The sequence below is a fragment of the Pristis pectinata genome, chromosome 25 (assembly GCF_009764475.1).
Source record: "Pristis pectinata isolate sPriPec2 chromosome 25, sPriPec2.1.pri, whole genome shotgun sequence".
Taxonomy (NCBI): domain Eukaryota; kingdom Metazoa; phylum Chordata; class Chondrichthyes; order Rhinopristiformes; family Pristidae; genus Pristis; species Pristis pectinata.
Genome location: NC_067429.1, coordinates 10,963,792 through 10,990,176, shown reverse-complemented (window position 1 = coordinate 10,990,176; position 26,385 = coordinate 10,963,792). Strand labels below are relative to the sequence as shown.

At 41.6% G+C, this 26,385-nt stretch overlaps 1 protein-coding gene across 1 annotated transcript in view; it reads left to right on the top strand.

Annotated features, from left to right (window-relative positions):
* znf385c (zinc finger protein 385C) overlaps window positions 1-26,385 on the top strand; it is a 157,835-nt gene that overhangs the window by 108,101 nt on the left and 23,349 nt on the right. The window contains exon 4 of the mRNA XM_052038724.1: window positions 24,702-24,861. Within this exon, the coding sequence (XP_051894684.1) occupies window positions 24,702-24,861 (160 nt within the window). The remainder of the gene's footprint in view (window positions 1-24,701; window positions 24,862-26,385) is intronic.

Sequence of the window (26,385 nt, the reverse complement as noted above, 5' to 3'; positions counted from 1 at the left end):
CTTGAACCCAGACCTGAGCACCACTACCACAAAATGTACTGCATGTACACTAAATATTATTACATTTTTCTTTCAATCTGTGCAATGAAAACTGACATTGTGATGAATCTGATTTCAAATGCCATTACTCTGTATCATACAGGAGATAGTTCCAATTAACTCGTTCAGAGTAAAACTCCTCTGAAATGTTATTATACCAAATAAAATCAGAAAATTTTGGAGATACTCAGCAGCTTCTGTGGAGAGAGAAACAGGGTTAACTGTCCAAGTCGTTGACTCTTCATCTGCCCAGGTGAAGGATCATTGATCTGAAACACTGACTCCATTTCTCTCTCCACAGATGCTCCCAGACCTGATGAGGAAGTTTAGTTGTTATTGCAGATTTCCAGTATGCGGTTTTTCACTGTTCAGTTATTTGAACAAATTTGGATGACTAACTTCTTCAGTAGATCATAGAAAATCCCATTAACCAGTTTGTTAAAGATTAGGTGCAAAGCAAAGTCTGTCTTTCAACCTCTGATTTTCATTTAGTTTATTATTTATTGCCTTCCTTTCCTCCCCATACTCTTTAAAGATTATTTTCCTCTCTTTCCTTTGCTTCTCTCTGCTGCACAGAATCTGTGGATCAGATGACACACATCTGTCGCCCAAGAGTTTAGGTTTAAAAGATTAATCAGAGCTTCATAGGATTATAGTATCTTTGCAGCAGAGAAGGATGTCATTCAGCCCATCAAACACATTCTCTCTCTCTCGCTCTCTCTCTCTCTCTCTCTCTCTCTCTCTCTCTCTCTCTCTCGCTCTCTCTCTCTGTAGAGTAGTCCAGTCAACACAAGACTACACAAGAAAATAGGAAGAGGAGTAGGCCACCAGGCTCCTCATGCCTGCTCTACTATTCAGTATGATCTTCCCCAGGCCTCAGCTTCTCTTTTGCCCCAGTTCTCCATAGCCCTCAATTCCCTGATCTTACAACGGAATATCTACCTTCTCTAAATACCCGCAATGATCTAGCTTCCACCATTCCATTGCTCTTTCTTTGTAACTCTGCAAATCATTTTCCCTCCAAGTGCCTATACAATGCTCTTCTGAAAGCCCTGATTGATTATAGATCATAACCACTCTCTGCATAGAAATATTTTTCTTCATATCTGTTCTATACTATGGTGCATTGAGTACAAGAGTAGGGACATCATGTTACAGCTGTATAGGACATTGGTGAGACCGCGCCTGGAGTATTCTGGTCACCACACTATAGGAAGGATGTGATTAAGCTAGAGAAGGCACAGAAAAGATTCACAAGGATGTTGCTGGGACTGGGTGGTTGAGTTATGAGGAGAGACTGGATAGGCTGGGACTGTTTTCCCTGGAGTGAAGGAGGCTGAGAGGTGACCTTTAATAAAATCATCAGGGGTATAGAAAAGGTGGATGATCAGTCTTTTTCACAGGGTAGGAGAGTCTAAAACCAGAGGGCAGGGGCTTAAGATGAGAGGGGAAAGATTTAAAGGAGACGTGAGGGGCAATCTTTTCACACAGAAGGTGGTGGGTATATGCAACGAGCTGCCAGAAGAAATGATGGAAGTGTGTACGATTACATTTAGACACGTACATGGATAGGAAAGATTTAGAGGGATAAGGGCTAAATGTAGGCAAGAGGGACCTGCTCAGGAAGGCACCTCAGTCGGCATGGACGAGTTGGGCCGAAGGATCTGTTTCCGTGCTGTTTTCCTCTATGACTCCATGAGGTTTTACCCACCATGATACATCTACATCTTCTGGTGCTCAAGCGTACATTAATGTCAACAGCTTGCCTCTATTTCCCTGTTGAAACCAGTCATGATCTTGACCACCTCCATCACATCTGCTTTCATCCTTCTTTGCACCAAGGAGAACAACCCCAGCTCTGCCAGCATAACTTTGTAGCCAAACTCCCTCATCCCTGGAACCCTTCCATTGAACCTTTACTGCTCTTTCTGGGACTCTAGCATGCTAACAAAGCAATTTAATGCAATCTTTTGGTTCCAGTTTTGAAGGCCATTTGTTTGCAGCATTGCTGCTATAAGTGCACCTTTGGAACATCTTGTAGCAAAACAGACTGTTCTACACCAATAAAATCCAACATCTTACTGCAGAAAAATACCAGAACATCTATGATGTGTAGACTTCACAAACATTCTTCACAAATAGGCTTCTGATTATTCATATTTTATTGCTCATGAACATTATGCCATTATAACAAGCATTAAAAATGAGGAAAATGATATAACAAATTTTAATATACAGTTTTGTTATGAAACTGCTTGACATCCATTTATGATGTTTACAATTCACAATGAGTCAACACAACTCACACTAAACTGCAGTGCCTGGATATAGTGCTAGGCCAACAAGATTTAAAGGCTCATATTTTGATATTCTCAAGACCAAATAATAAAAGTGTGCCTAGCTCTTCTTCATGAAAGACTGTGAGCCAAGAGCCCATTGTGCCAAATGTCATGGACCATTCCTGAAGAACCTCCAACCTTCCATCATTCCTTCCTGGACCCCATGCTAACTAACAATGTAATTATTCCCCATAAAAAGCCACCATAAAATGCCCCTTCTCAGAAGGAAACTACCATTAGCCACTCAGATCTGAAGAGCTATATCCTCACTTGGGCCTTCTTTCCCTGATGAAGGGTCTCGACCTGAATCATGACTGTTTATTTCTCTCCATAGATGCTACCTGACCTGCTGAGTTCCTTCAGCATTTTGTGTGTGTTGCTCCAGATTCCAGCATCTGCAGAACCTCCTGTGTTTCCCTTTCCAACACCTTGATCACATTATGACCACTCTGTGCCCATCTTTCTTGCAACGGCATTTGAATCTCTCTGCTCGCACTTCTGTCCCTGTATCAGCTTTGAAACTGCTGCAACCAAATTCAAAAATGGCATCGTCTACAACTGAGAGCATCATCCCCACTATGCCTGGTAGGTTCATTTGACAAGGTTGTCCTCTCTTCATTGTCTTTCCAGCTTTCAGGAGGTGCCCTTGCCTGGTTTCACATGCTGGGTTCCCCTTGACCACCCTTTCCCCCATCATCCCACAAAGTCTTTGAGATCAATTAGTATTGAATAGTCTTGATCCCAACTGTGATTGACATCCAGGGACTTTTGGTACCTCTTGTTATTAATAGTTCAACTAAAATTATTGAATTTGAGAGTATGTCCACACACATATCTTGAGAAAACTATATTTCAGTTACATAGTGTTTGCAAGAAGAATGCATTTATATTCCTTGCCAGATTTATGTTCGTGCTAGGCTAATGTGAGTTTAAGGATTGAGACAATATTTTGTTCATCATTTCTTGATCTAGCTTGGGTTAGGGAGGGCACAAGTTCATGATGAACTTCCACAATCATAGAAACATTCTGAAAAACCACTGAAGGATGTTTATTCATCTACCAAGGACCCCATGAGAAATTATAGATTATAATCCATTAAGGCATTCAAAAAATCCCACAATCCCATTTGGTCAAAAATGTTTCAGTCCAATTTTTTTCACCATTGGGCAAACAACTAATGGTGTAAGCCAAGTTTGCCTCCTTCTTTTATAAGGCCATTTTGTGCTACAAAAAGAAAATTTCTAAAGCTCTTCCATCTGTCCTTGGCCCCAGATGTTGGGGATTTATGTTTTTCAGCTGCAGTCTTACAACTGAAGCAAAAATGAATGCAATACTGACACAAAATGGCTCTGTTTGTGATGCTTACCATCTGAGTCACATGACTGTGAGTTCATGTCCCACTCCAAATATCTAGGCTGACACTCCAGCAGAATACTGTGGGACTGCTACACTGCTGTCGTCCAGGTAACACTTTCAACCAAGGACCACTGACCTCTCAGGTGTATGCACAGGATCCCACAAGATTATTTTGAAAAGAGCAGGAAAGTTATCCCTGGTGTCCTGGCCACTATTTATTCCTCAATCAACATCACTGAATCAAACACTGTCTACACTTCCTGCTGCCTCGGGAAAGCAGCCAACATAATCAAGACCCCTCCCACCCCGGTCATTCTCTCTTCTCCCGCCCTCCCACCAGGCAGAAGACACAAGGCTTAAGAAAGTGCACCACCAGGCTCAAGGACAGCTCCTATCCCATTGTTATAAGACTCTTGAATGGACCTCATACATTAAAGATGAACTCTTGATCTTTCAATCTACCTCGTAATGGCTCTTGCACCTTATTGTCTAGCTGCTCTGCACTTTTTCTGTAACTGCAACACAATTTTCTGCATTGTTTTTTTTCTTTTTTACTACCTCAATGTGCTTATGTATGGAATGATCTTGCTGGATGGCATGCAGACATAACCTTTTCACTGTATATCAGTACATGTGACAATAATAAACCAATTACCAATTACCAAGTGACCTAATCATTATCATATTGCTATTTAAGTGCACATTGTGGTAATGTGGAAGACAGTTTACATATTTCTACACTATTTCACTGGCAGTAAAGTACTGTGAAACGTCCTGAAAGGATCATGAACAGTGCAGTATGAATAAGAGTCTTTCTTTACCATGTAGCTGTCCACCAATGCACACTTCTCTCCGAGCCCCTCCAAGTCCCCATACACAGTCACCCTCGTTCCCTTGAAGCATCCTGTTACATGGCCACACTGTTTGGAGAGAGGGAAGAGCAGTGAGTGAGTGAGGGAAGCAGAGTGTCGTCCTGAACCTTTTCCCCGCTACATCATTTCCTTCAGTCTCTTTCAGGAGCAATGATGCGGTGAGAATGGCTTTTACGACTCAATTCATTTTTGTCATATTGAGGCTCCACAGTTAAACTTGCTGGTATAATTTGCATTTTAATGACACAAATGAATTTTTGTGGAATTCTAATAAAATGTGATGAAATGGAGTGAAAAAAGAATAAACGGGTGATGGGGTAAAGAGTGTCTGAAATCTGTTTCACTGAACTGTAGTAAATTTAATGACAACAAGTGATGTGAGAATCATTAATGAATTCTATCTTGCACTGAGAAAAATTGTCTTGCTTCTCGCAGAAGCTGGTTTGACATTTGCAAGATGTAGAATTCCATAATTTTTTTGTTCATTTCATAGTTATAAATCTTATGTTTGCACAGAAGGTTATTTGATATCAGGCCAAAAAAAACACATCCTCCAAGTCTAAAACTATGTTCCCTGGTGGAGCATGATAATCATAATGCAAAGGGGTTTAAGAAACTGATCATGTGAGATAAGTTCAAAAAAATACGTGAAGATAGCAAGGGATATTTAAAAAAAAGATAGGTCAAATATATCTAATAATAGATGCACTGCAAAGCAAAATTGAAGGGTAAAGTTATTGATATCTTTGCTAATGTAATATCAAGCATCCAAGGGAGAGTAAACAGAGTAAAAGTTGTCTTCTTATTGTTTGTTGGAAAAACCATTGATGACCTCCAATGTCAAAGTTACATTTCTTGAAATGGAGGAGTTACCAAAGAAGTACAATGTCCAGATACAGTGATCATTGATTAAAGTTAGGGAAGCCAAGACAATGATCCTAATGGACTTTGCAGTGTCCACGGGCTCTTCTGTGTTGCTGTTCACTAAGATACATAACAAGGACTGCTACCAACAAAACATTGTTTATTGAAGGTAGTCAACACTCAACTAATAGCAGTGACTGGTGAGACAGTATATCAAAATTCATACCTTATACTATACAAGTTCTTAAAGGTATGCTCACAATAAATGTACAGCAAACTTCTTATAAGGAAGTTTCTAAAAATGACTAGTGAGACAGTTTGCATTCTTTAGAGATTTGTTAGAAAGAGGAATTTCACTTGAGGATTGGAATATTGTGCCCAACCTTGAAAAGGAACATAGGGATGGCCCAGGAGTTAGCACAAATGAGCTTAACATCAGCTGTGAGAATATTAGAAGGCATCCCATGGAGAGAAGATAATGACCAATTAGATGGGTATGGCATTGTAGGACAAAATAGCCACAGAGGCAGAGCCCCTTCTAAGAAGCTTGTTGGAGTCTCCAAGGAATGAACAGACCTTTATAAATAATATTCTACAAATTGATGAAAAAGGTTTCAACAAGGGTTTTGACACTGAACTAAACAATCAATTAGCCAGGAAAGCATTTACTAGGAGGCAAGATTCCAGACTTAAGAGTAAATTGGCTTAACCAGGAAAGAGAATGGATGTTGGGAATGTAGCAGTGAGTGAGGGTTTGGTGCTGTCCACAGTGTATATAAACATTTCAGACAGATAGGGACTGAAACAAAGCTGGTAAGGCCACCTCAGATGGTGTTGTTAGTGATTTTGGTTTTCATGTCGCAGTAAAAAGGCTATCTAACTCTTACCCAGTTTAATGAATCCGAGGTTGAAGGTATGTCCAGAAGTTCATTCCCAGTCAGTAATGTTAAATGCACATTAAAGTTGTAACTGTACATCTCACTCTGCCTCCAAAAATAATTTCCATGGAGAGTATGTAGCGCATAGCTAGAATAACATTTATAAACTGTGTACAGGATTCATAAGCCACCGTATGGCTCTTTTGGAGAGGGGCGTTTATCTCAGAGATGCTTCCATATAATTGTATCCAGGGCAGAATGTGATGATTTGGTTCATTGTTGGATGCAGATTATCTCATTCACAGGCAGAGGAGGGTTTGATTTGCTGCTCATGCATTAACTGGCCTCATTCCCAGGTCCTGTTTGGCTCCTGTTTAGAACTGTCCATGTCCTTCAAGGCCAGCAAAGCCCAGGGGGTCTTAACTGTTGGGCCTTGAATCAGTTCCTCATTTCGGTCAATGTTTTCAGCCCAAGTTGTATTCCATTCATCACCACTGTTGAAACTGATGGGAGAAGAATAACAGAACCAACAAGAGCTCCTTGAAACCAAAGGTCAGGGAAATACCTCCTGAGTTAAGGAGAGAATTAACCTTTCAAGTCAAAGATACTTTTTCAGAATTGGTGCCCAGTTCTGATGAAGGGTCGTTGACCTGAAACATTAACTCTGTTTCTCTTTCCGCAGATACTGCCTGACTTGTTGAGCCTTTCCAGCACTTTCTGTTTTTGTTTCAGATTTCAGCATCTGCAATATTTTTTAATCTTCATTTTTTTTGATTCCCAGGGTTTTATGCTTTCTATCATTTTTTGAGTTACACGGAGCCACCTCAGTCCCTCAAAAACAGCAAAGGTCTTTTTGTGAAAACAAGACTGTGCATTTCCTTGGAGGTGATCCCATTTTTTCCAGATTAACTTGCCAGAGATCTAGCAGGAGTGTAAATAAACTGTCACCTCAGATTGATACAAAGCAACTTGTAAATGCATCAGTCAAGAAATGGCAGTAAGGGGTGCAAACCATTTAGCTTGGCATGCACGACTTACAAGATCTTCACACTCCCTCCCTCCAATTTTCCATCTGTTATAGACAGGAAATTGCAGCTGAGCGATCTGGCAACATGCATTCCTTGCAGGCACCAAGGAGCAATGCAACAGGGCATTTAGCCATGCAACTTAGAGGATGTGTGGGTTCACCAAAATGCAACCACCTCCTGCAAGTATCTCCCAATGGACTGAGTTCACACCAAGAGCAATGCAACTTCAAGTGAAGTATCATTGATTAAGAATCACACTATAACAGATACCAAGTGATCCTCCTGCACACAGTAACTGCAGTTCACTTCTTCTCTCCATTTTATTTTCTTGATGAGGTTTTTTGAGCCATGGGAGTATGAGATTATTTTCTCCTTTTAACCCCTGTTATTATATAGGTAACTTGTTTCTCCATTTCTGCAGCTTCCAAGACTGTTTTGCCAACTTAATTGTCTATTAGCTTTGAAAGAGCTTTGTTCCCAACAGAGGTCATTTAATAGCATACGGCTGACCTTTTAACTTTTTGAATAACCCTCTTAATCCTTTCCCTTCTTGCTTTTCTCATCTGGAGTGAATTTGCTTCAGTCAGTATATTAACCAATCATGCATGTCAGTCAGTCTAACATGGTTATATAGGGATTGTAACACCTTCCGGAGTATTAAGCAAAGCCCAGGAAGTGCCTTGTCAAGATTGGTAAATACGCTCCCTGTCTGAATGAAATTCCAGTGAACAACATTGCATTTAGGAGTGATGAATCATTGGTTGCCTTCCTGGTTGAAGCCTGATATTGCTGGGATTGAGAAGATTTTAACCTTTCCATCAAAGAGCAGAAGATTAAGATGTATGTTTAGAGTACCTCAGAGCCATAGATTGTCAAAACCAAAAAAAAACTCAAAGGAACAAAAACTACATTCTCAACCTTCCTTCCCAGGACATTGGGATGTCTGTTTATTCTTATTTTAAGTTTCATGTCAAACAGTGAATGGTAACAGCCTACATCAGGCGTCTCAAACCACTGGAGAAGTCTAAACAGCATTATCTCTGAAAGATGCTCCAAATCCATTGGCAGGTTAAAGAAATGTTTGTCGGTGTCCTCTCCCAGGTCAGCATTCCTAGCATGATGCTCATATCACAGTTAACCACCTCTGCCATGTCATCCACAACACCAACACCAGACTCGCAAAAGAAGCACTCTACTCACTCTAGATCACAGAAAGAGGTTTCAAGGAAGACAGAGAAAAAGTTTCAAGAACAGAGAAAAGGTTTCAAGGACAGAGAACTTCTTCAAGGTCTCCTTGAAAAAGGTGACATCCTCTCCAATTCATGGGAATACCTGTCCCATGACCATTCACAGTAGAGGAGCATCATTCCAGAAGGTACTTACTACCTTGAGTCGCTATGCCAGAGGCATGTGAAGGGCAAACACAAGTAGTGGAAGAAGCACATTAAACCCCAAACAACCCATTCACCATCCTGTCAGTAACCACCTGCCACACATGTGGCAGGGTTTGTGCATCCTGCATAGTGTGACACAGTGTTTCTCAGGAAGTTTACTGAACAAAATTTAACATCGAGCTGCAGGAGGACAGGTGACCAGAAGCTTCCTCTTACAAGATGGGTCTTGTGGAGAAGGGAGAAATGGGAAAAAGAGGGAGAGGGAAGTGGAGTGTTTGAGGACAAGAATCCCAGAATTCAGAGAGCAGGGAGATGACGACATGGCCAACAACATTCAAGCAAAGGAACGTGAGGATTTGCAAGAAGCCAGAAGTGGAAGAGGGGGGGTAACAGAGGACTGTGGGGCGGGGGGAAATTAAAGCTTTAGGCTGGGATGTAGGTACCGAAGGAAAATGAAGATAAAGATAAGCACTGGGTGTTGCAAAATCGGGAAGCAATGAAGTCAGCAAGCACAAGCATGTGCATATTGTGTAGGTAATTTTATATATAAAATGATGTATCTTCTTTACACTCTGATTTTAGAATCTTGTGTCATCTTAAGGAAACCATGGCATTGTGAAATGGTGTTTTTGGGAATGAATTGATACCTTCACCTCAGAAGTGATGACTAAAATAACAACCCATCTTAACTATTGCACATCATAATCAGACTTGAATATAAATACCCATTGGGACAACTGTGATCAGCAATTCCTGTTATGCATCATTTCTCAGTGAGGAATTTTACTTTGGTCTGCAGGATTTGACAACATGATGAGTCTCAGCTAAATTGCAGAAACATGGTGCAGCATTTGCATTAAATAAATATCTTATGCAGTTTATCATCTCGTGTGCTTGTGAAATGTGTACTGAGTCCTTACTCCTGACCTTGTGGAATTTCTCAGTGCCCCTGGAGAATCCGAGCACTTGGGCTGACCTCCGAGCTGTGATTTCAGTAATGAAGAGACACATGGCAAGTTACATTGAGGGTCAAAAAGTTAAAGACATCTGAAAATGCTCAGCAGGCCAAGCAGCATTTCTAAAGAGAGGATGTTTTGGGTCAATGATGTTTCATTAGAAGCCTTCAGAGGTTATTAAACATAAGGGACCCTCATGAGGATTAGTTTCTGTTATATCACTGGATGCATGGTGTGCCTGCTTCTCGTCCCTTCACATTGAAATGAGGAGTAGACCAGATGGGGAGTGGCAGGGAATAGTGCACACTCTGATAATCCATACTCCAATAGCAGGTCAGTAAGCCACCACCACTTGTACAACTTTTCAAATTATTAACCTCCTTGCAGTAAACACTGAGGAATTGGGTATGGGTCTCAATCTCTTGTCACTAAGAAATCTCAAGAGCTATTATTAAATGGAAAGCAGGAAATTAGTTAGGGATATGTTGGAAAATGTAGTTTGCTTTATCAATTATACATAAACCTACAGAAATTAGTATATAACTTTCTGGTGATGTGGTACTTTCTTGGTTAAATGACCTGGAACTTTGGAAAGATCTTGCATGAGGAAATATTGGTTTATTATTGTCACATGTACCGGAATACAGTGAAAAGCTTTTGTCTGCATGCCATCCAGACAGATCATTCCATGCAAAAGTACATTGAGGTAGTAAAAACAAAAACAGAATGCAGAATAAAGTACTACGGTTACAGAGAAAATGAAGTGCAGGTAGACAAATAGAGGGCAATCCAGGGCAGAGACCGAGACTCATAGCTTCAAGAAATAAGCTCTGGTCTCCAGACTAGGTGCAGACCTGTTTCTGCCTCAAGTCATTCACACACCACAGGTCAAGCTCCAGTTAAAACTGCATCAGCTACTCATTGACGCAACAGAACTGGCAAAAAGATATGAGACCTTCCCTGCTTTAGCTGAACATCTCACATGCCTGAAGGTTTTGGTCCTGTCCTCTTTTGGAAAAGTATTGGAAAGACATTTTTAATATTATTTCAACTGTATTGAATACTGATTTATAACCTCACCCAATCACTGCAATTTTTGGGCTACCAGTGATGGAATCTGGCCACTTATCTGATGCTGCTTGTCATATGATTGCCTTTGTTACGTTAATGGCCAAGCGATCCATTTTGTTTAAATGGAAGGATCCAATACTTCCCACTACTTTTCGATGGTTTTCTCAAACTGTATCATGTTTAAACTTAGAAAAAATTAGGAGTGGCACTGTGGATTCTTCGCTTAAATTTGAGGAAGTTTGGAGTCCATTCATTCAATATTTTCATATGATATAGATCCCTTTTCAATGAACTTAGAGGAGCGGAGTTGACGACATAATAATGCTCTTTGTTTATTGAGAAATGTCAGTCCAGTTTTTTTTTCTGAAATTTATTTCTAGTTTGTTTCGTTTTATTACTTATAATTTTTTTTCACTTTGGGTTTTTTATATAATAAATCTTTCTCTTCCTCATTTTGATTTTTTTTGTAATATATTCATTTACTAAGAAACCATGGGGATTAGAATATATCTTTTTTTATTCTTTATGACTATATATGTCATGATTGTCCTCCCGATCTCTTTGTATTACGTGTATAATTACCGATGTTATATGTATTATTCTGTATTAATTTGAAAATTAATAAAAAGATTGAAAAGGAAGGTTAAAATTGCAAGCAGTTAGAAATGATTAGGACATAAGTGATTATGTAACTTGTTTACATTTAAATGCCCACCCACTTGGTTTACACAGATCTGGTAGGATTAAGATCTAACACCAGGTATTGATCAGAATAGTCAATCATTGTAGGAAACTGCAGACTGCTGGTTTAGGATTTTAGATGGGTCAAGGAAACCATTTATTACCCTTAATCAATCTGTCCTTAATTGGCCCTTAATTGGCAAACTCAATACAACCAATCCTTAATTATTTTATTGGATTCCATGTCAACTGCCTTGGAGCAAAGTATTTATCGCTAATTGCTGAACATTGGATATCTCATCATCATCCATTACAGACATATTTTAAAAACTTGTAATAGAATACTTATCATTGATATTGCTGGAATGTCCTCAGTCTAATGATACAGATCTAACAGTGTTAACAGTAAGTGGTGATGAATCTAGTGGTCACAGCCAGTGTCCTTAATTGCTTCAGGCCAATATTCTGATACTTAACAAGAAACAAGTTGATTGAATCTAACCCACCTGGGTTTACAAATCATGATCCGAATGTGCAGTTTGGACTTCTGCACAATTTTGATGTGGAAATTCAGGACTCGGGTGTGGCTGATTCCCGGCAATTCCCATCGGAGCTGTTAACTTCCGGTTTCGTTGGTTGGAGTCTGTGCAGGTGGTGTCCCTGCACTGTCTGTTAAATTAGAGGGTTGATTATGAACATTTCTGATCACTGTTGGGTCTTTTTCCCAGTTGTTAGTTTCTTGTATTCCAAACAACGTAGAAGGTGGTCATTCAGCCCACTGAGTCTCTGCCAGCTCTCAGTGCAATCCCATTATTCCCATTCCCCCAATTATTCTCTTTCACATGTCCGTTGGCTCCCACCAGTTACCCACACGCGTGATAATTTACAGTAGTCAATTAACCCAACAGCACCAGAGGTCAGAATTGAACCCAGATCATTGAGCTCTGAGACAGCTCCATTGTACAGCCCAATCTGATATATCTCAATGTAAATGGACAAGAAAGAGGTTATTATGAGAATTTCAAATAATGCATGTGCAATTATAATCTGTGTCTAACATGATTACCTATACTGACCATATTACGACATGTAATCTTGATGGATGTAAAAGGAGATTGCCTTCTTCACATATGTTAATTGGTGTGTTTTTCACAAGCCCCTGATGTGGTTTTGCTTGAATCCACTAGTACTTTTGGGTTTAGATCTTGTGATACCCTGGTCAAAGACCCTCACCACTTGAGGAAGGAAACCTGATCTCCAAGGCTTATAATGGAAAACTTCCATACGAGTCACAGTGAATCAGGTCATCCCTAGCATCACCACATGGCTCACTTGGACCATCTGAGATTGTTGGCTCCGCAACAGAGTTCCTTCAACTGCAGCCTGCAAACTGTAATGCACATTCACAGGGAGGGCCTTCTCCCTGGGTTATTGTCAGGAACAATCTCCACGTAAGCACACAAGGATCACATGGCTTCCCTCGCAGCAAGAACTTCCTAGTGAATATTAAAGGCAAAGGGGTTGAGGTGGGTATGCAGTATATTGGCTCAGGAATGCCGAACATGAGGCATCAAAGAGAAGGGGGATGTTTTACTCTTCCCTGTCCTAGACCCTCATCTCACAAGGGGTTGGACACCTTTGTGATTTTATAATGCACTTTATAATTTTAAAAATTACACTTCTTTGGTGGTGTCTGTGATTTTTCATGCCTTTATATCTTCACCTGGCTTCTTACTGGTACAGTCGTAAATCCAGTCCACATATCATCATGAAAACAAAAGAGAAATATGTCTTTTTTCGATACAGTATTTAAAATAACCAATTGGGAATCGATAAACATGGGATGCTGGGTCCATCAATCATTTTGGATAAAATGTCCTCATTTCAGTTTTCTGAAGTGTGGATCCGTGTCCAGTCTTTCTGTGTGTTGTTACGCATAACACTAGGTGCCATCCAATATTTGAAGGTCAGGCCAATTGGTCATGCCAATTAACTGTGAGGGTGCATTTGCTTCTTGCATCCTTTTATGTTCACTAATGTTTGGGAACCTGCGTGTAATAGACAAGGCCAGTATTTATTGTCCAGCCCTAATTGCCCTTCAGAAGCCGGTGGTGAGCCACCTTCTTGAACTGTTGCAGTGCCTCTGGTGAAGGTGCTCCCACAGTGCTGTAAAAGAGGAAATCTCAAGATTTAAACCCAGCAACACTGAAAGACTGGATGAAGTGTGACTTTGAGGGGAACATATAGGGGGCGGTGTTCTCTGCATCTGCTGCCCTTGCCCTTCTTGGTGATAGTAGTTGTAGGTTGGGAGGATCTGCCGGAGTAGACGAGACAAGTGATTGTAGAGGGTACAGACTGCAGTCGTGGAGAAGCAGTGATGGAAAGAATGAATTTTTACAATGGTGAATGAGATACTGATCAAGTGGGCTGCTTTGTCCTGGATGGTATGAAGCTGCACTCATCCAGGCAAGCAGAGGGAGTTCCATCACAGGCCAGACTTGGACCTTGGAGATAGTGGAAAAGCCTTGGGCTGTCAGGAGGTGAGTCATTTACCACAGAATATTCTCGCCTTCTCTTGGAGCCACAGCGTTTTTGTGGCTGGTCCAGCTGAGTGTCTGTTCAATGGTGACCACCGGCATGTTGATGGTGGTGGACTCAATCACAGAATATCAGGGGTAAGTGGTCAGACTCTCTCTTGTCAGAGGTGATCACGGCCTGGCAATTTTGTAACACAAATGTTATTTGACATACATCAGCCCATGTTTAAGTGTTGTTTAAGTCTTACTATATGGAAACCTGGGCTGCTTCAGTTGGTCAGGAGTTGCAAATGGGATCAATGAACATTCCCACTTCTGACCTGGTGATGAAAAGGTCATTGAGGAAGTAGCTGAAGATGGCTGGGACTAGGACACTACCCGAGGAGCTCCTGCAGTGCTGGAGACACAAGAGACTGCAGATGCTGGAATCTGGAGTAACAAACAACCTGCTGGAGGATCCCACTGGGTCAGCTAGCATCTGTGGAGGGAAAGGAATTGTCGACAATTCGGGTCAAAACCCTGCCTGCATGAATTCTGCAGGTCAAGCCTCATCTGTGAGGGGAAAGGAATTACCAACATTTTGGGTTGGCACAGTTTCGACTGGAAATGTTGACAATTCCTTCCCCTCCCACAGATGCTGCTTGACCCACTGAGTTCCTCAAGCAGATTGTTTGTTGCTCCTGCAGTGATGTCCTGGGTTGACCATCTTCCTTTGTGTGATCTACAGCTCCAGCTACTGGAGTCTTTTCATTTTGATGCCCATTGGCTTCAGTGTTATCAGGACATCTTGATGCCACACCTAATCAAATGTTGCCGTGGTATCAAGGACAGTGACTCTCATGTCTGGAATTAAGTTCTTTGCTCCGTACTTGGGCCAAGGCGGGATAAGGTTTAGAACAGAGTGGTCCTGGCAAAACCCAGACTGGGCACCAGTGAGCAGTTTATTACTAAGTGCTGTTTTGATAGCACTGTCAACAACACCTTTCATCACTTTGATGATTGGAAGTAGATTGATTGGGTGGTAATTAGCAGGATTGGATTTGTTTGGCTGTTTGTGAACAGGAATATACCTGGACAATCTCCCACAGTGTCAGGTGGATGCCAGTGTTGTAATTGTACTGGAACAGCTTAGCTAGAGACATGGCCAATTCTGGAGCACAGATCTTTAGTGGCACACTCAGAATATTGTCTGGTCCCATAGGATTTGCTGTAGCCAGTGCTTTCAGCTGTTTCTCGATATTGTGTTAAGTGAATTGAATTGACTGAAGACTGACCAATTGAAAGATTGATCCTGTCTGCAATATGTTGGTTACTAGAGGTAATGATACTGTTCCTAATGCTCTTCACTGATTTAATTTGGATCTGTGGCCTTGGCACCTCTTTACCTGAAGACCCACACTCAACGATTTAGGAACAGCTTCTTCCCCTCCGCCATCAGATTTCTGAATGGTCCACGGACCCATGAACACTGCTTCATTGTTCCTTTTTTTTTGCACTATTTATTTATTTTGTGATTTATAGTAATTTTATGTCTTTGCACTGTACTGCTGCCACAAAACAACAAATTTAACAACATATAAGTCAGTGATAATAAACCTGATTCTGAAAATATGGAATGCAACAACCAAGAGGCATTCCGTAGGCCAGATCATGGTGGACTCAGCCCACAGCCCAGACTCCCTGGCCACAGAGGCACCACCTAGGCAGAGGGCTGGACGGGCTGATCCTTTCCACCGGACAGGTACCTATGGCAGAATAGGCTTCGAGAGGTTAAAAATCTTCTGGCAGTGCATCCTGAGACCCCGTCCTTGGAACCTCCCATGGTCAAAGGCTTTTGAACTGACTTTCCTTCTTTCTGATGTTCAGACATTGTTCAAGTAGATTGAAATAATTAAAAATTTGATTAAAAAAGCACCTTTTAAAAATAAATTTAATTGAAAACCCCTTCACCTGTTAACTAATAATTGAAAAGCATTAAGATAAAGTGAAATACAATAAAATAATTCAAACACAAACAATTCAAACAAGGATGGCACAGTGCTGCAGCTAGTCGAGCTGCTGCCTCACAGCACCAGAGACCCAGGTTCGATCTTGACCTTTGGTACAGTCTGTGTGGAGCTTGCATGTTCCCTCTTTGACTGCATGGGTTTCCTCTGGGTGCTCCCGGTTCCTCCCACGTTCCAAAGGGGGAATGTATGAGGCTTTCTGGTAATGTACTCAGCAGTGTATTGTTGAACATCGTGCCTGGCTCTAAAAATGTGTAACTTATTGCCAAGTTTTCAAAGATGCATTTGTAAAGTATTTTTTTAAAAAATCTGTTTTTAAATATAGTGATCAACTGAGTTTCCACATCCACTTTGGTATAAACGGAATTCATAGTCAGACAGCATGGTAAGTTAATTGGTCTCGGTAACATGTCCCCAGTGTGTGGACAAGTAGTAGAATCTGAGGGGAGTTGAGGAAAAGGAAATGGGGATTAATGAAGGATCAGTGTAAATGGGTGGTTGGTGGTCAGCATGGACTCAGTGGGCTGAAGGGCCTGCTTCCATGCTCTGTGAGTCTGTGCCTCTATACATTGACCCTATTCAAATGAATGGAATCACTGCAGATACCCCAACCCTCCCCAGCGTATCTGATGGGTGGACATGAAATGTATCCGACCTCTCTCCAACACATCGCTGCTCGGCTGATGGGCTTATTGTGAGTCCATTCACCAAGCAGGAGTCAGACACAGTCATCTGTGGAACAGTCAGCTGTCAATTCCACTTGGATAGCATTTATAATTGCCACCAACTGTTCGCCAAGTTGGCGCAGTGAAGGCATACTGATAACTCAGTTACTGATCAAACAAAGCCGTACTGGCTACTCCACACACCATCTTCTTCCCCATGTAGTTAATTTTTCCTTTTGTCCCTTATCATTGTTCTGGACAAGCCTCACAGTTACTTTATTTTCATTCACTAGTACATTTACTTAAACACCACCTTAAGTACATGGTCCCAACTGCAGGGTTCCTGTCCATCTTCCTCCACAGCCTTTAAAAATCCCAACTTGCAATGTGTGATGGATCCTTGTCAAATTTGAGTTGAATGTCCATGTTTAAAGGATTATCTATGGGTGCACAATCAATTTTGTTCATCACATTTTATGCTCGCTCTCGTATGAAGCAGAGTTATGCATTCAAATACACAATGTGATAAAACGTCATTTCAGATATTACTAATGCATCAGTTGCCCATTGTGTGCATTAGGTTAATATTCAGTGCTGTCTTTGAAAGCATTTTCCAAGAACACCACTGGTCAGTTTGTTACCAGGTGTTCTTATCACTGTTCACAGTGTGCTGTGTTTACAATGACAATATCAGTCATGTTTTGTGTATCCTGAATTTTTAAGCAACACATATTCTCAGTAAGATTTATTGGGAAGATGAAGCTGAGATTTTTTGTTGAACGAGCACCTTTTTTACTATGCATTAAATGCACACAAATCAATACTGCACACTGTGTAAAACATGATGATGGGAAGGATTTCTATGAAGCGTTATCAACTTTAAGCAGAAGGAGCATAAAGGTACACAGTAAGTCGTGTGGCTGCCTCACAACTCCAGTGACCTTGGTTCGATCCTCACCTCCAGTGCTGTCAATGTGGTGTTGGCACGTTCTCCTTGTAACCACATGCGTTTGCCCTGGATGCTCTAGTTTCCTTCTAAAGTCAAAATCAAAGTCAAAGTCAAGTTTATTGTCAAATGCACAAGTACATGTGTGCACAGGTGCAATGAAAAACATACTTGCAGCAGCATCACAGGCACAGAGCATCATATAAGCAGCATTCACAAGAAAAATATAAATTAAACACAATTTTTACAAGAAAGAACATGCTTAGAACAAAAAAAAACAAAGTCCATTTTAGTACAAAGTGATCAAAGTGGTCATAGTGTTGCTAAACTGTAGTGATTAGGGTTGTGCCGGTTGGTTCAAGAACCGAACGTTTGAAGGAAAATGGCTGTTCTTGAACCTGGTGGTGTGGGACTTCAAGTTTCTGTACCTCCTGCCCAATAGTAGCTGTGAGAAACTGGCATCCCTACATCCCAAAGACGAGCTAGTTGTTGAGTTGATTGGCCGTTGATTACCCTTAATGTAGGTGGAAGGTGGAAGGATCAGGGGAATGGGCATGTGAGAAAGGGCAGGTTACAGGGAAATAAATGGGGGGATGGGAATGCTCTGAGAGTCGCATAGATTGGATGGGCTGATTGTCCTCCTGGAATAGATGGAATGGGAACTCCACAACTCACAGTGATGTTCAATATAAGTTTCGGAGAGGTGAGTTCTGAGTTGCAGCAAATCAGGTTCAAAAAAATAAACTGAACTCATCAGGAAAAAGAAGATAAACAAACTCCTTGAAGCAAATAGATTATGAGAAGCAAACAGTGAATAACAGCACCATCAACAAAATAGGATAGTAAGTGAATTCAACTTGTTTCCAATTCTTTTAATCAGGAATCGTAAAGTTTTCAAGGAGGCCAAACAGTAATGATACAACTAATTTACAACTAATTTAATGATATGCAGCTCACATTAGCTAATTAAATTTCCCACTCATCCCACTTCAGCATATCTCTCACTCACACCTGCTACATTCCCCACTGAGAAAGCCTCCCCAGCCACACGCTGACATGGTGCGCTCATCTTTGTCAACCCTGCACTAACATCTGTGGTTTGCACCCCTCCCCTCACTCCAGATATGTGACAGGTTTGTTAGCCTCTGTCCTCTCGAATTCCTATCACCAACCCTTTCTGATTTCAGCTATCATCTTTGGATATAACTGTGCCTTTGAGCAATTATTCCTCCCACCAAGCTCCATCCCCACCCAAACATTATGATAGTTTTCTACGCAAGAAATACTTTATCAGAAATTAATTCCCCAACTTGATAAGTGCTAAGAAAGCAAACAGGCAGCACAATGGTGCAGTTAGTAGGGCTGTTCCAGTCACCCAGGTTCAATCCTGACCTCCGGTGTGAGAAGTTTGCACGCTCTCCCTGGGACTGTGTGGGTTTTACCCCAGCTGCTCCCGTTTCCTCCCACAATCACGAGTAGGCCGATAGGTTAATTTGTCACAGCAAATCAAGCCTAGTTAGTGGTAGAATCTGGGGGGGAATTGATGGGAATGTGGGGAGAATGGGTTACAGGGAAAATTAGTGGGGATTGGGAATGTTCTGCTGTGCCAACGTAGACTCGATGGGTCACAATGTCCCGTATTGTGTACAAAATATTAACAGGAATAGATAGAGTGGACAGCCAGCGCCTCTTTCCCAGGGCACCAATGCTCAATACAAGAGGGCATGGCTTTAAAGTAATGGATGGGAAGTTCAAGGGAGATATCAGAGGAAGGTTTTTTACCCAGAGAGTGGTTGGGGCATGGAATGCGTTGCCTGGGGTGGTGGTGGAGGCAGGCACATTGGTCAAATTCAAGAGATTACTAGATAAGCATATGGAGGAATTTAAAATCGAGAGATATGTGGGAGGAAGGGGTTAGATAGTATTAGGTGAGATTTAAAGGTCGGCACAACATTGTGGGCTGAAGGGCCTGTATTGTGCTGTTCTGTTCTATGTTCTATGAAATATAATCAATGTGATCAATTATAATTTGGATTTAGCCTCAAAGAAAAATGATCTAAATCGGCAGTTGCCTCAAACTGTTGGCTGATTTAATAGGGTTCAGAGTAACCAAAAATGCCAATGATAGTAACAAAGTAGGTCATGTGGGGTACTTGGACAAGTAAAGAAGGAAGGTAAGTCGGCAGTTACCCCAAGGCGCTTGGGTCCCAGGCCACCAGCTGCTGTGTGTGTGTCAACTCTTTGCTCTGTTTTAAGAGCAACCTCTTTCAAGCTCTGAGTTATTCTGCTGAGCTTAGCTGAGTACGAGTGCAATGACAGATGGAAATAAAATATTAAAATAAATCAGAAACCTTTTCAACAAAAAGTACTGATATCTTGGAAAGAAGAAGAGCATTCTCCTGGGTGGTCATGCGGAATGTCCTACATTGGGTAACATTTTCTGCAAGAAGCTGCTCGGGTTTCTGAAAGGGGCCTTTGAGGATGCGTTGTGCATCCTGAGGAATGTCTGGCTCATTTCAAAGTGAGCTTTCTGGGAGCTCAGAAACATATGCCACCTTCCTGCTTTAGGGTATGAATAAGATTCTGCACATCAACAGTTTCTTTACAGATTAGAAAAATAACAAAGGAGTTCATTTGAATTCAGCCGTGTTTCAGTGAAATAGATATCTCCCTGCAAGGCTTATAAGACAATTCTAGGCTTCTTGTGATTATGCTACCATGTCTGCCCTTTGTCCTACCCTGGTAGTTTGTGAAAGGACTAACAATACCTTTTATCACAAAAAAATGAATAAAATCCTCTCTAACAATATTGCCTTTAAGCAAGGTATTTATTATTCACAGAAAAGGTCCTTCAACCTGAAATGTTAACTTTGCTTCTCTCTCCACCGATGCTGCCTGATTTGCTGAGTGTTTCCAGCATTTTCTGTTTTTGTTTCAGAGTTTCAGCACCTACAGTTTTTAATTTTCATTAATATTTTTTACAAGTTCAGCAACTAGGATAAAGTCCTAATCACAGAGTCATCCAGCATAGAAACATCCACTATGCACCAGTTGACATTAATCCTCCACTAGTCCTTATTTTCCCCTTATTCCCATCAACTCCCCCAGATTCCAACACTCACCTACACACTAGCGGTAAGTTACAGGGGCCAATTAACCTACCAGCACACTTTTGGGAAATGGGAGGAAACCACAGCACCCAGAGGAAACCCACATGGTCACAAGGAGAACAAGTAAACCCCAGACAGACATCACCGGAGGTTGGGATTCAGCGTGGGTTGCTCTAAATGTTTTGTAGCAGCTCCACTAGCTGTGCCACTGTGCTCGGGAGATTTGTCCATTCACAGGATGTGGACGTTAGCATCAGCGCAAGCATTTGTCTCCTTTGAACTGAGAAGCATAATAGGCCATTCCAGAGAGCAGTTAAGAGGTAACGTAATCCACCTATCACCTGCCAGCTCTTGCTCCACCCCTTCTCCCCACCTTTTTATACCGGCTAACTCCCCTCTACCTTTCAGTCCAGATGAGGGGTCTTGACCCAAAACACCATCTGTCTATTTCCCTCCAGTGTTTTGTGTGTTGCTCCACATTCCAGCATTTGCAGGCTCTTGTGTCTCTAAGAGTTAACCATGTTAGGGGTCTGGAGCCACAGATAAGCTGGATGTAGGGTGAACAGATATCCCTCCCAAAAGATGGGCTTTTATGATAATCCATTAATTTCAAGATCACTGTCACTGATTTTTTTAATATTTTTATTTGAATTAAAATTCTCCAGCCATGATGGTGGGACTTGAATTCAGATCAGTCCTCTGCAAATTCCCCTGTTAACAACCATACGACCATATCCCGTTGTCACAATATGAACTCCCATAAGATGGTTTAACAGGTGTGAGAGATTTTCACAAATAAACTTTATGAATCACCTCATAGTATAATTGGACTGTTGATTTAAAAGAACATAAGAAATGAAACATGAACATGCAGGAGAGGAGGGATATGGATCATGTGCAGGCAGATAGGTTTAGTTTAATTTGGCATCATGGTCAGCACAGACTTTGTGGGCCAAAGGGCCTGTTCCTGTGCTGTACTGTTCTATGTTCTATGAAGGCAGGAGGAGGCCATCCATTCAGCTCCTCACTCCAGTTGTGACATCAACAAGGTCATGGTTGATCTTTAGGGTGACCACTTTTCCATTGTCTTAATATGTGACATTAATTTTTGCAACCAGGGAAAGAGTACGCTGACCCAACCCCCACCACTCAAAACCTCCCCACCCCCCACATCAACATTAAGTAAAGTTATTGAAGAACACAACAATTAATCACAAACCTTCAAATACCAAAACACTAAAAATATACACTGCTAATCAGAATTACAACATATTAGAACATTAATATTGAGTAAAATATAATACCACGCTCACAATTACCTAGCTCTTGCTCTTTAGAAGGCTCTGGTCTCTTGTCATTGTGCTGTCTGCAGTGCAGTGCTTCCTGTGGATTGTATTTTTCTCTTGAAGAAATCTTTTATAACACCTGTCTATCTTTCAACTGTTTATCAAAGAAGGTTGTGCAGTTTTGTTTAAAACGTATCCGCAAAAACAAAATAGCCTTCGTTGGTAGAAGCAGTGAGACATGGCCAGACTGTGTTCATTATTGAAAAGGCTTGTTCACTGGGAGCTGTGTTACCTGACGGACACAATGTGGACTCAGTTGCCTTTGGTGGTTCTGGGTATTCCACCGCGTTTGTGTCCATCTACTGAAACACATTATGTCACCTTTATGTGCGTTCCAATCAGACATCAGCTGGGAGATTGTTGGTTTTGCATTATTTGACGAAAAGATAATTCTCATCCATTAAACTTAATGTGGTAATTTTTCTTTAGCAAGTGGCAAGGCCGTATATCATTTCACTCCAGCACTTTTATTAATAAGCCCCACTCATGCTGTTCTGTGAATTCAAAGGCCAGCATCCACAAGTCTAGGTAACTTGGTGCTGTTGACAAAAAAATTCTCTTCTACCTTATTGAATTCCCATCACTAATTTCCCTATCCTCAACCAAACACTGCAAATGTATCTTTGCACCGGATTTGACAAACCTTTCTCGGAGCTTCTCCACTGAGTTTTCTCGAAGACCATGGATTTGCAATGCAGCCTCAGTCACTGACAATTGCTCTTCTCAATGGTCTCTGCAGTCTTCTGAATGGCTGCTATTTGTTTACTAGCAAAAGCAATTCACAGTTTGGAGCAGGAACCATTAAAGATGTTTTTCAATCGTGTTGGGCACCTTGCCTGCTATAGAAAAAGTGCCTTCTGTCCCTCAAAAGTCAACAAAATTTTGTTTCGTGCTGGTCCCACTGATAAGAACCGTATGCTGCCTTGTTCTAGCAATTTGGAATATTCAAGCAGGTCACAAATCAGCAGAAATTCTTCTGCACAAACAGTGTAAATGTGAAAGTATTTATAAACTTCACAGCAAAGCACTTCAAGTCAAGTGGAAAACAGTCAGCTGTTGTTTGTAGACATTATGAAAAATGTGAGAACCACAACCGATACCAAGTGTCTCTTCCCTGGGTTTGACCTGCAATTTTCAGCATGCGTTGATTTTTCCAGCTCACTTATCTTGGTGTTGTCTACATAAAGTCCAATAAACTTTTCAGTGGGCTGATTTTGCACAATCAGTTGAAGAAATTCACATGGAAAGTCAAATGTTTCATTCTTTGAAGAAGTAAACTCGATGAATTTTGTTTTTCTCCCTTGTCATCGGAAGAGAATACAAGTGGTCTCTAGTTCTAGTGTGAATACCACTAGTCTTTTTGTTTGATGCGTCCACGATAGGTAAGGTAAAAGTACACTCCTTGAAACCACCCAATAGTGGGCTGTTGGCAATGGTGCCATCATGTTCCAAGTGATTGCCTCAGGTTTTGCCTGTTCCCTCTACTTTCCGTTCCACACACTTAGCTCTGTTCCCACCACACTCTGATCCCTCACCCGGATCCCAGCAATGATCCTGCCACATTCCCACATCATTCCCATTGTTGGAAGTGTAGGGGTGCTCCCAGCCACTTGCTGAGGGTGGATGACTAAGGCAGAAGCTAGATGAATGTGGCTGGCTACCAGCAGCCATCTTGAATTGGGTTTAAGCCCAGTATACATGTGATTACTCAAGACAGCAGTTGTCAGCACTGCATGTCATAAGGTTGACTACGGTTACTGTAAACACAAGACTTTCTTCTTACATGGAATCCTGAAAGGTCTGGATAGAGCAGATGTGGCAAGGATGTTTCCATTAGTAGGAGAGTCTACGATCCAAGGACACAACCTCAGAATAAAGGGACGCCCCTTTAAAACTGAGATGAGGAGCAATTTCTTCAGCCAGCAGGTGGTGAATCTGTGGAATTCACTGGCACAGTGGGCTGTGGAGGCCAAGTCAATGGGTGTATTTAAGGCAGATATCGATGGGTTCTTGATCAGTCAGGGGGTTAGGGTTGCAGGGAGAAAGCAGGAGAATGGGGTTGAAAAAAATCAGCCATGATTGAGTGGTGGAGCAGACTCGATGGGCCAAATGGCCTAATTATCATGTGGTCTTATGAAATTACAGATACCCTGCTTCCACTTGTATATTATCAGCTTTGTGTCAGGAACATAGACATCTGTCAAAATTGATTTAAGGTTCTTCAGAAAAGGTCAGAACACCCACATTACAGCTTCAATATGGGACTGTTCCATTCAAAACGGAAGGTCTGGTCACCCTCTTACTCCCATCCTTGACTCCTAGGTTAATCCTGCAGAGAACATTTGAATCTGAACGAAAGTCTGAAGAGCCGTTGGTTACCATTGTATCTCAGATGTGGATAAGGGGATGAACTCACAAGAATGTATTGGATTTTATCTGATTTGGGCCTTTCCTACAGCATGTTGGTACCAATGCATTGATTTACCTAATCACAGTTCTTACCTTGGAATGATGCCATTGTTTGTACACTTCTTTATACAAAGGTTACATGGCAAGGAAAGGTTTCTGGTCGAGGAATTTTGATCTTAACCGAATGGTTCATTACTTTACAGAACCAGGCCGAGGCTCACTACAAGGGTCACAAACATGCTCGGAAGCTCAAAGCACTTGAGGCGCTGAAAAATAAGCAGAAAGCCGCAGCAGCCAAGGAGGACAACGTGACGCAGTCTGTTCACAACCTTGACGATACCATGAGTGACCCAGAGAAAACAGGTTAACTGTGCCATCTTTCTTAGATATGGCTAGCTTTCAGCATCTGATCATTGTAGTCTTTCACCTAAACATAGAGATTGAGCAGGTTGTGTTCTGCAACAAGGTTTCATGAAATTTCAACTTTGGGAAACAAATTGTTGAGAAATATAATTGCAAATGCACAATAAGTCTGTTAGCATTTGGGAGAACATAGAACATTACAGCACAGTACAGGCCCTTCAGCCCATGATGTTGTGCCGACATTTTATCCTGCTCTAATATCTATCTAACCCTTCCCTCCCATATAGCCCTCCATTTCTCTATCATTCAAATGTCTATCTAAGAATCTCTTAAATGTCTCTAATGTATCTGCCCCCACAACCTCTGCCGGCAGTGCGTTCCACGCACCCACCACTCTCTGTGTAAAAAACTTACCCCTGACAGCCCCCATATACCTTCCTCCAATCACCTTAAAATTATGCCCCCTCATGTTAGCCATTGTTGCCCTGCAAAAAAGTCTCTGACTGTCCACTTGATCTATGCCTCTTATCATCTTGTACACCTCTATCAAGTCACCTCTCATCCTCCTTCTCTCCAAAGAGAAGAGTCCTACTCGCTCAACCTATCCCCAGAAGGATTGTGGCTTTTGGTGTGGCTGTCAGTAGGCTATTTTGTCAAAGAATTGCAGTAAAATTTACTCTTCAAGTGTGAAACTTCAAATGTTTTGGGCTCCAGTCAAACCCAACAAAGAAGGACTTGCATTTCTATAGCACTTTCCACAGCTTCAGATCATTCCAAAGTAAGTTGCTTTAGAAATGCTTTAGAAATTCCTTCTTGCCACTCCCCTTCTCTTTATATTGGCCATCTCATCTCTCCGCTCTCAGTTCTGATGCAGGGTTTTGATTTGAAACATCGACAGTTCCTTTCCTCCCACAGATGCTGCTTGACCTGCTGAGTACTTCTCGCAGATTGTGTTTTGCTCCAGATTCCAGCATCTGCGGTCTCTTGTGTCTCTCTGCTTTAGAAATGTAGTTCCTGTTGTAATTTAAGAAACAAGAAAGCCAGTTTGCATAGAGCCATGTTTCCATATGACATGGAAAGATGTCAGTTCAGCCCATCAAGTCTATCCTGTCACAGACCAATCTCATTCCCCAGTGATTTTCCCACAGCCTATTCTCCACACATTCCCATCAACTCTCCCCAGATTCAACCATTTACCTGCACACTACAGGCAGTTTACAGAGTCCAGTTAACCTACCAGCCTGCATGTCTTTGGGATGTGAGAGGATACGAGAGCACCCGAAGGAAATACATGCGATTACAGACAGAAGGTGCGAGCTTCACACAGACAGCACTGGAGGTGAGGATTGAACCCGAGTCGCTGATGCTGTGAGGCAGCAGCTCTACCAACTGTGCCACTGTGCTTCCCTACAACCTGCAACGCTTCAATAGCCAGATAATTTGTATTTGTGATATTAATTGAGGGCTAAATATTGGCCAGGACACCAAAGAGAACAGCCTCCATTTCCTTAAATGGTGCTACGG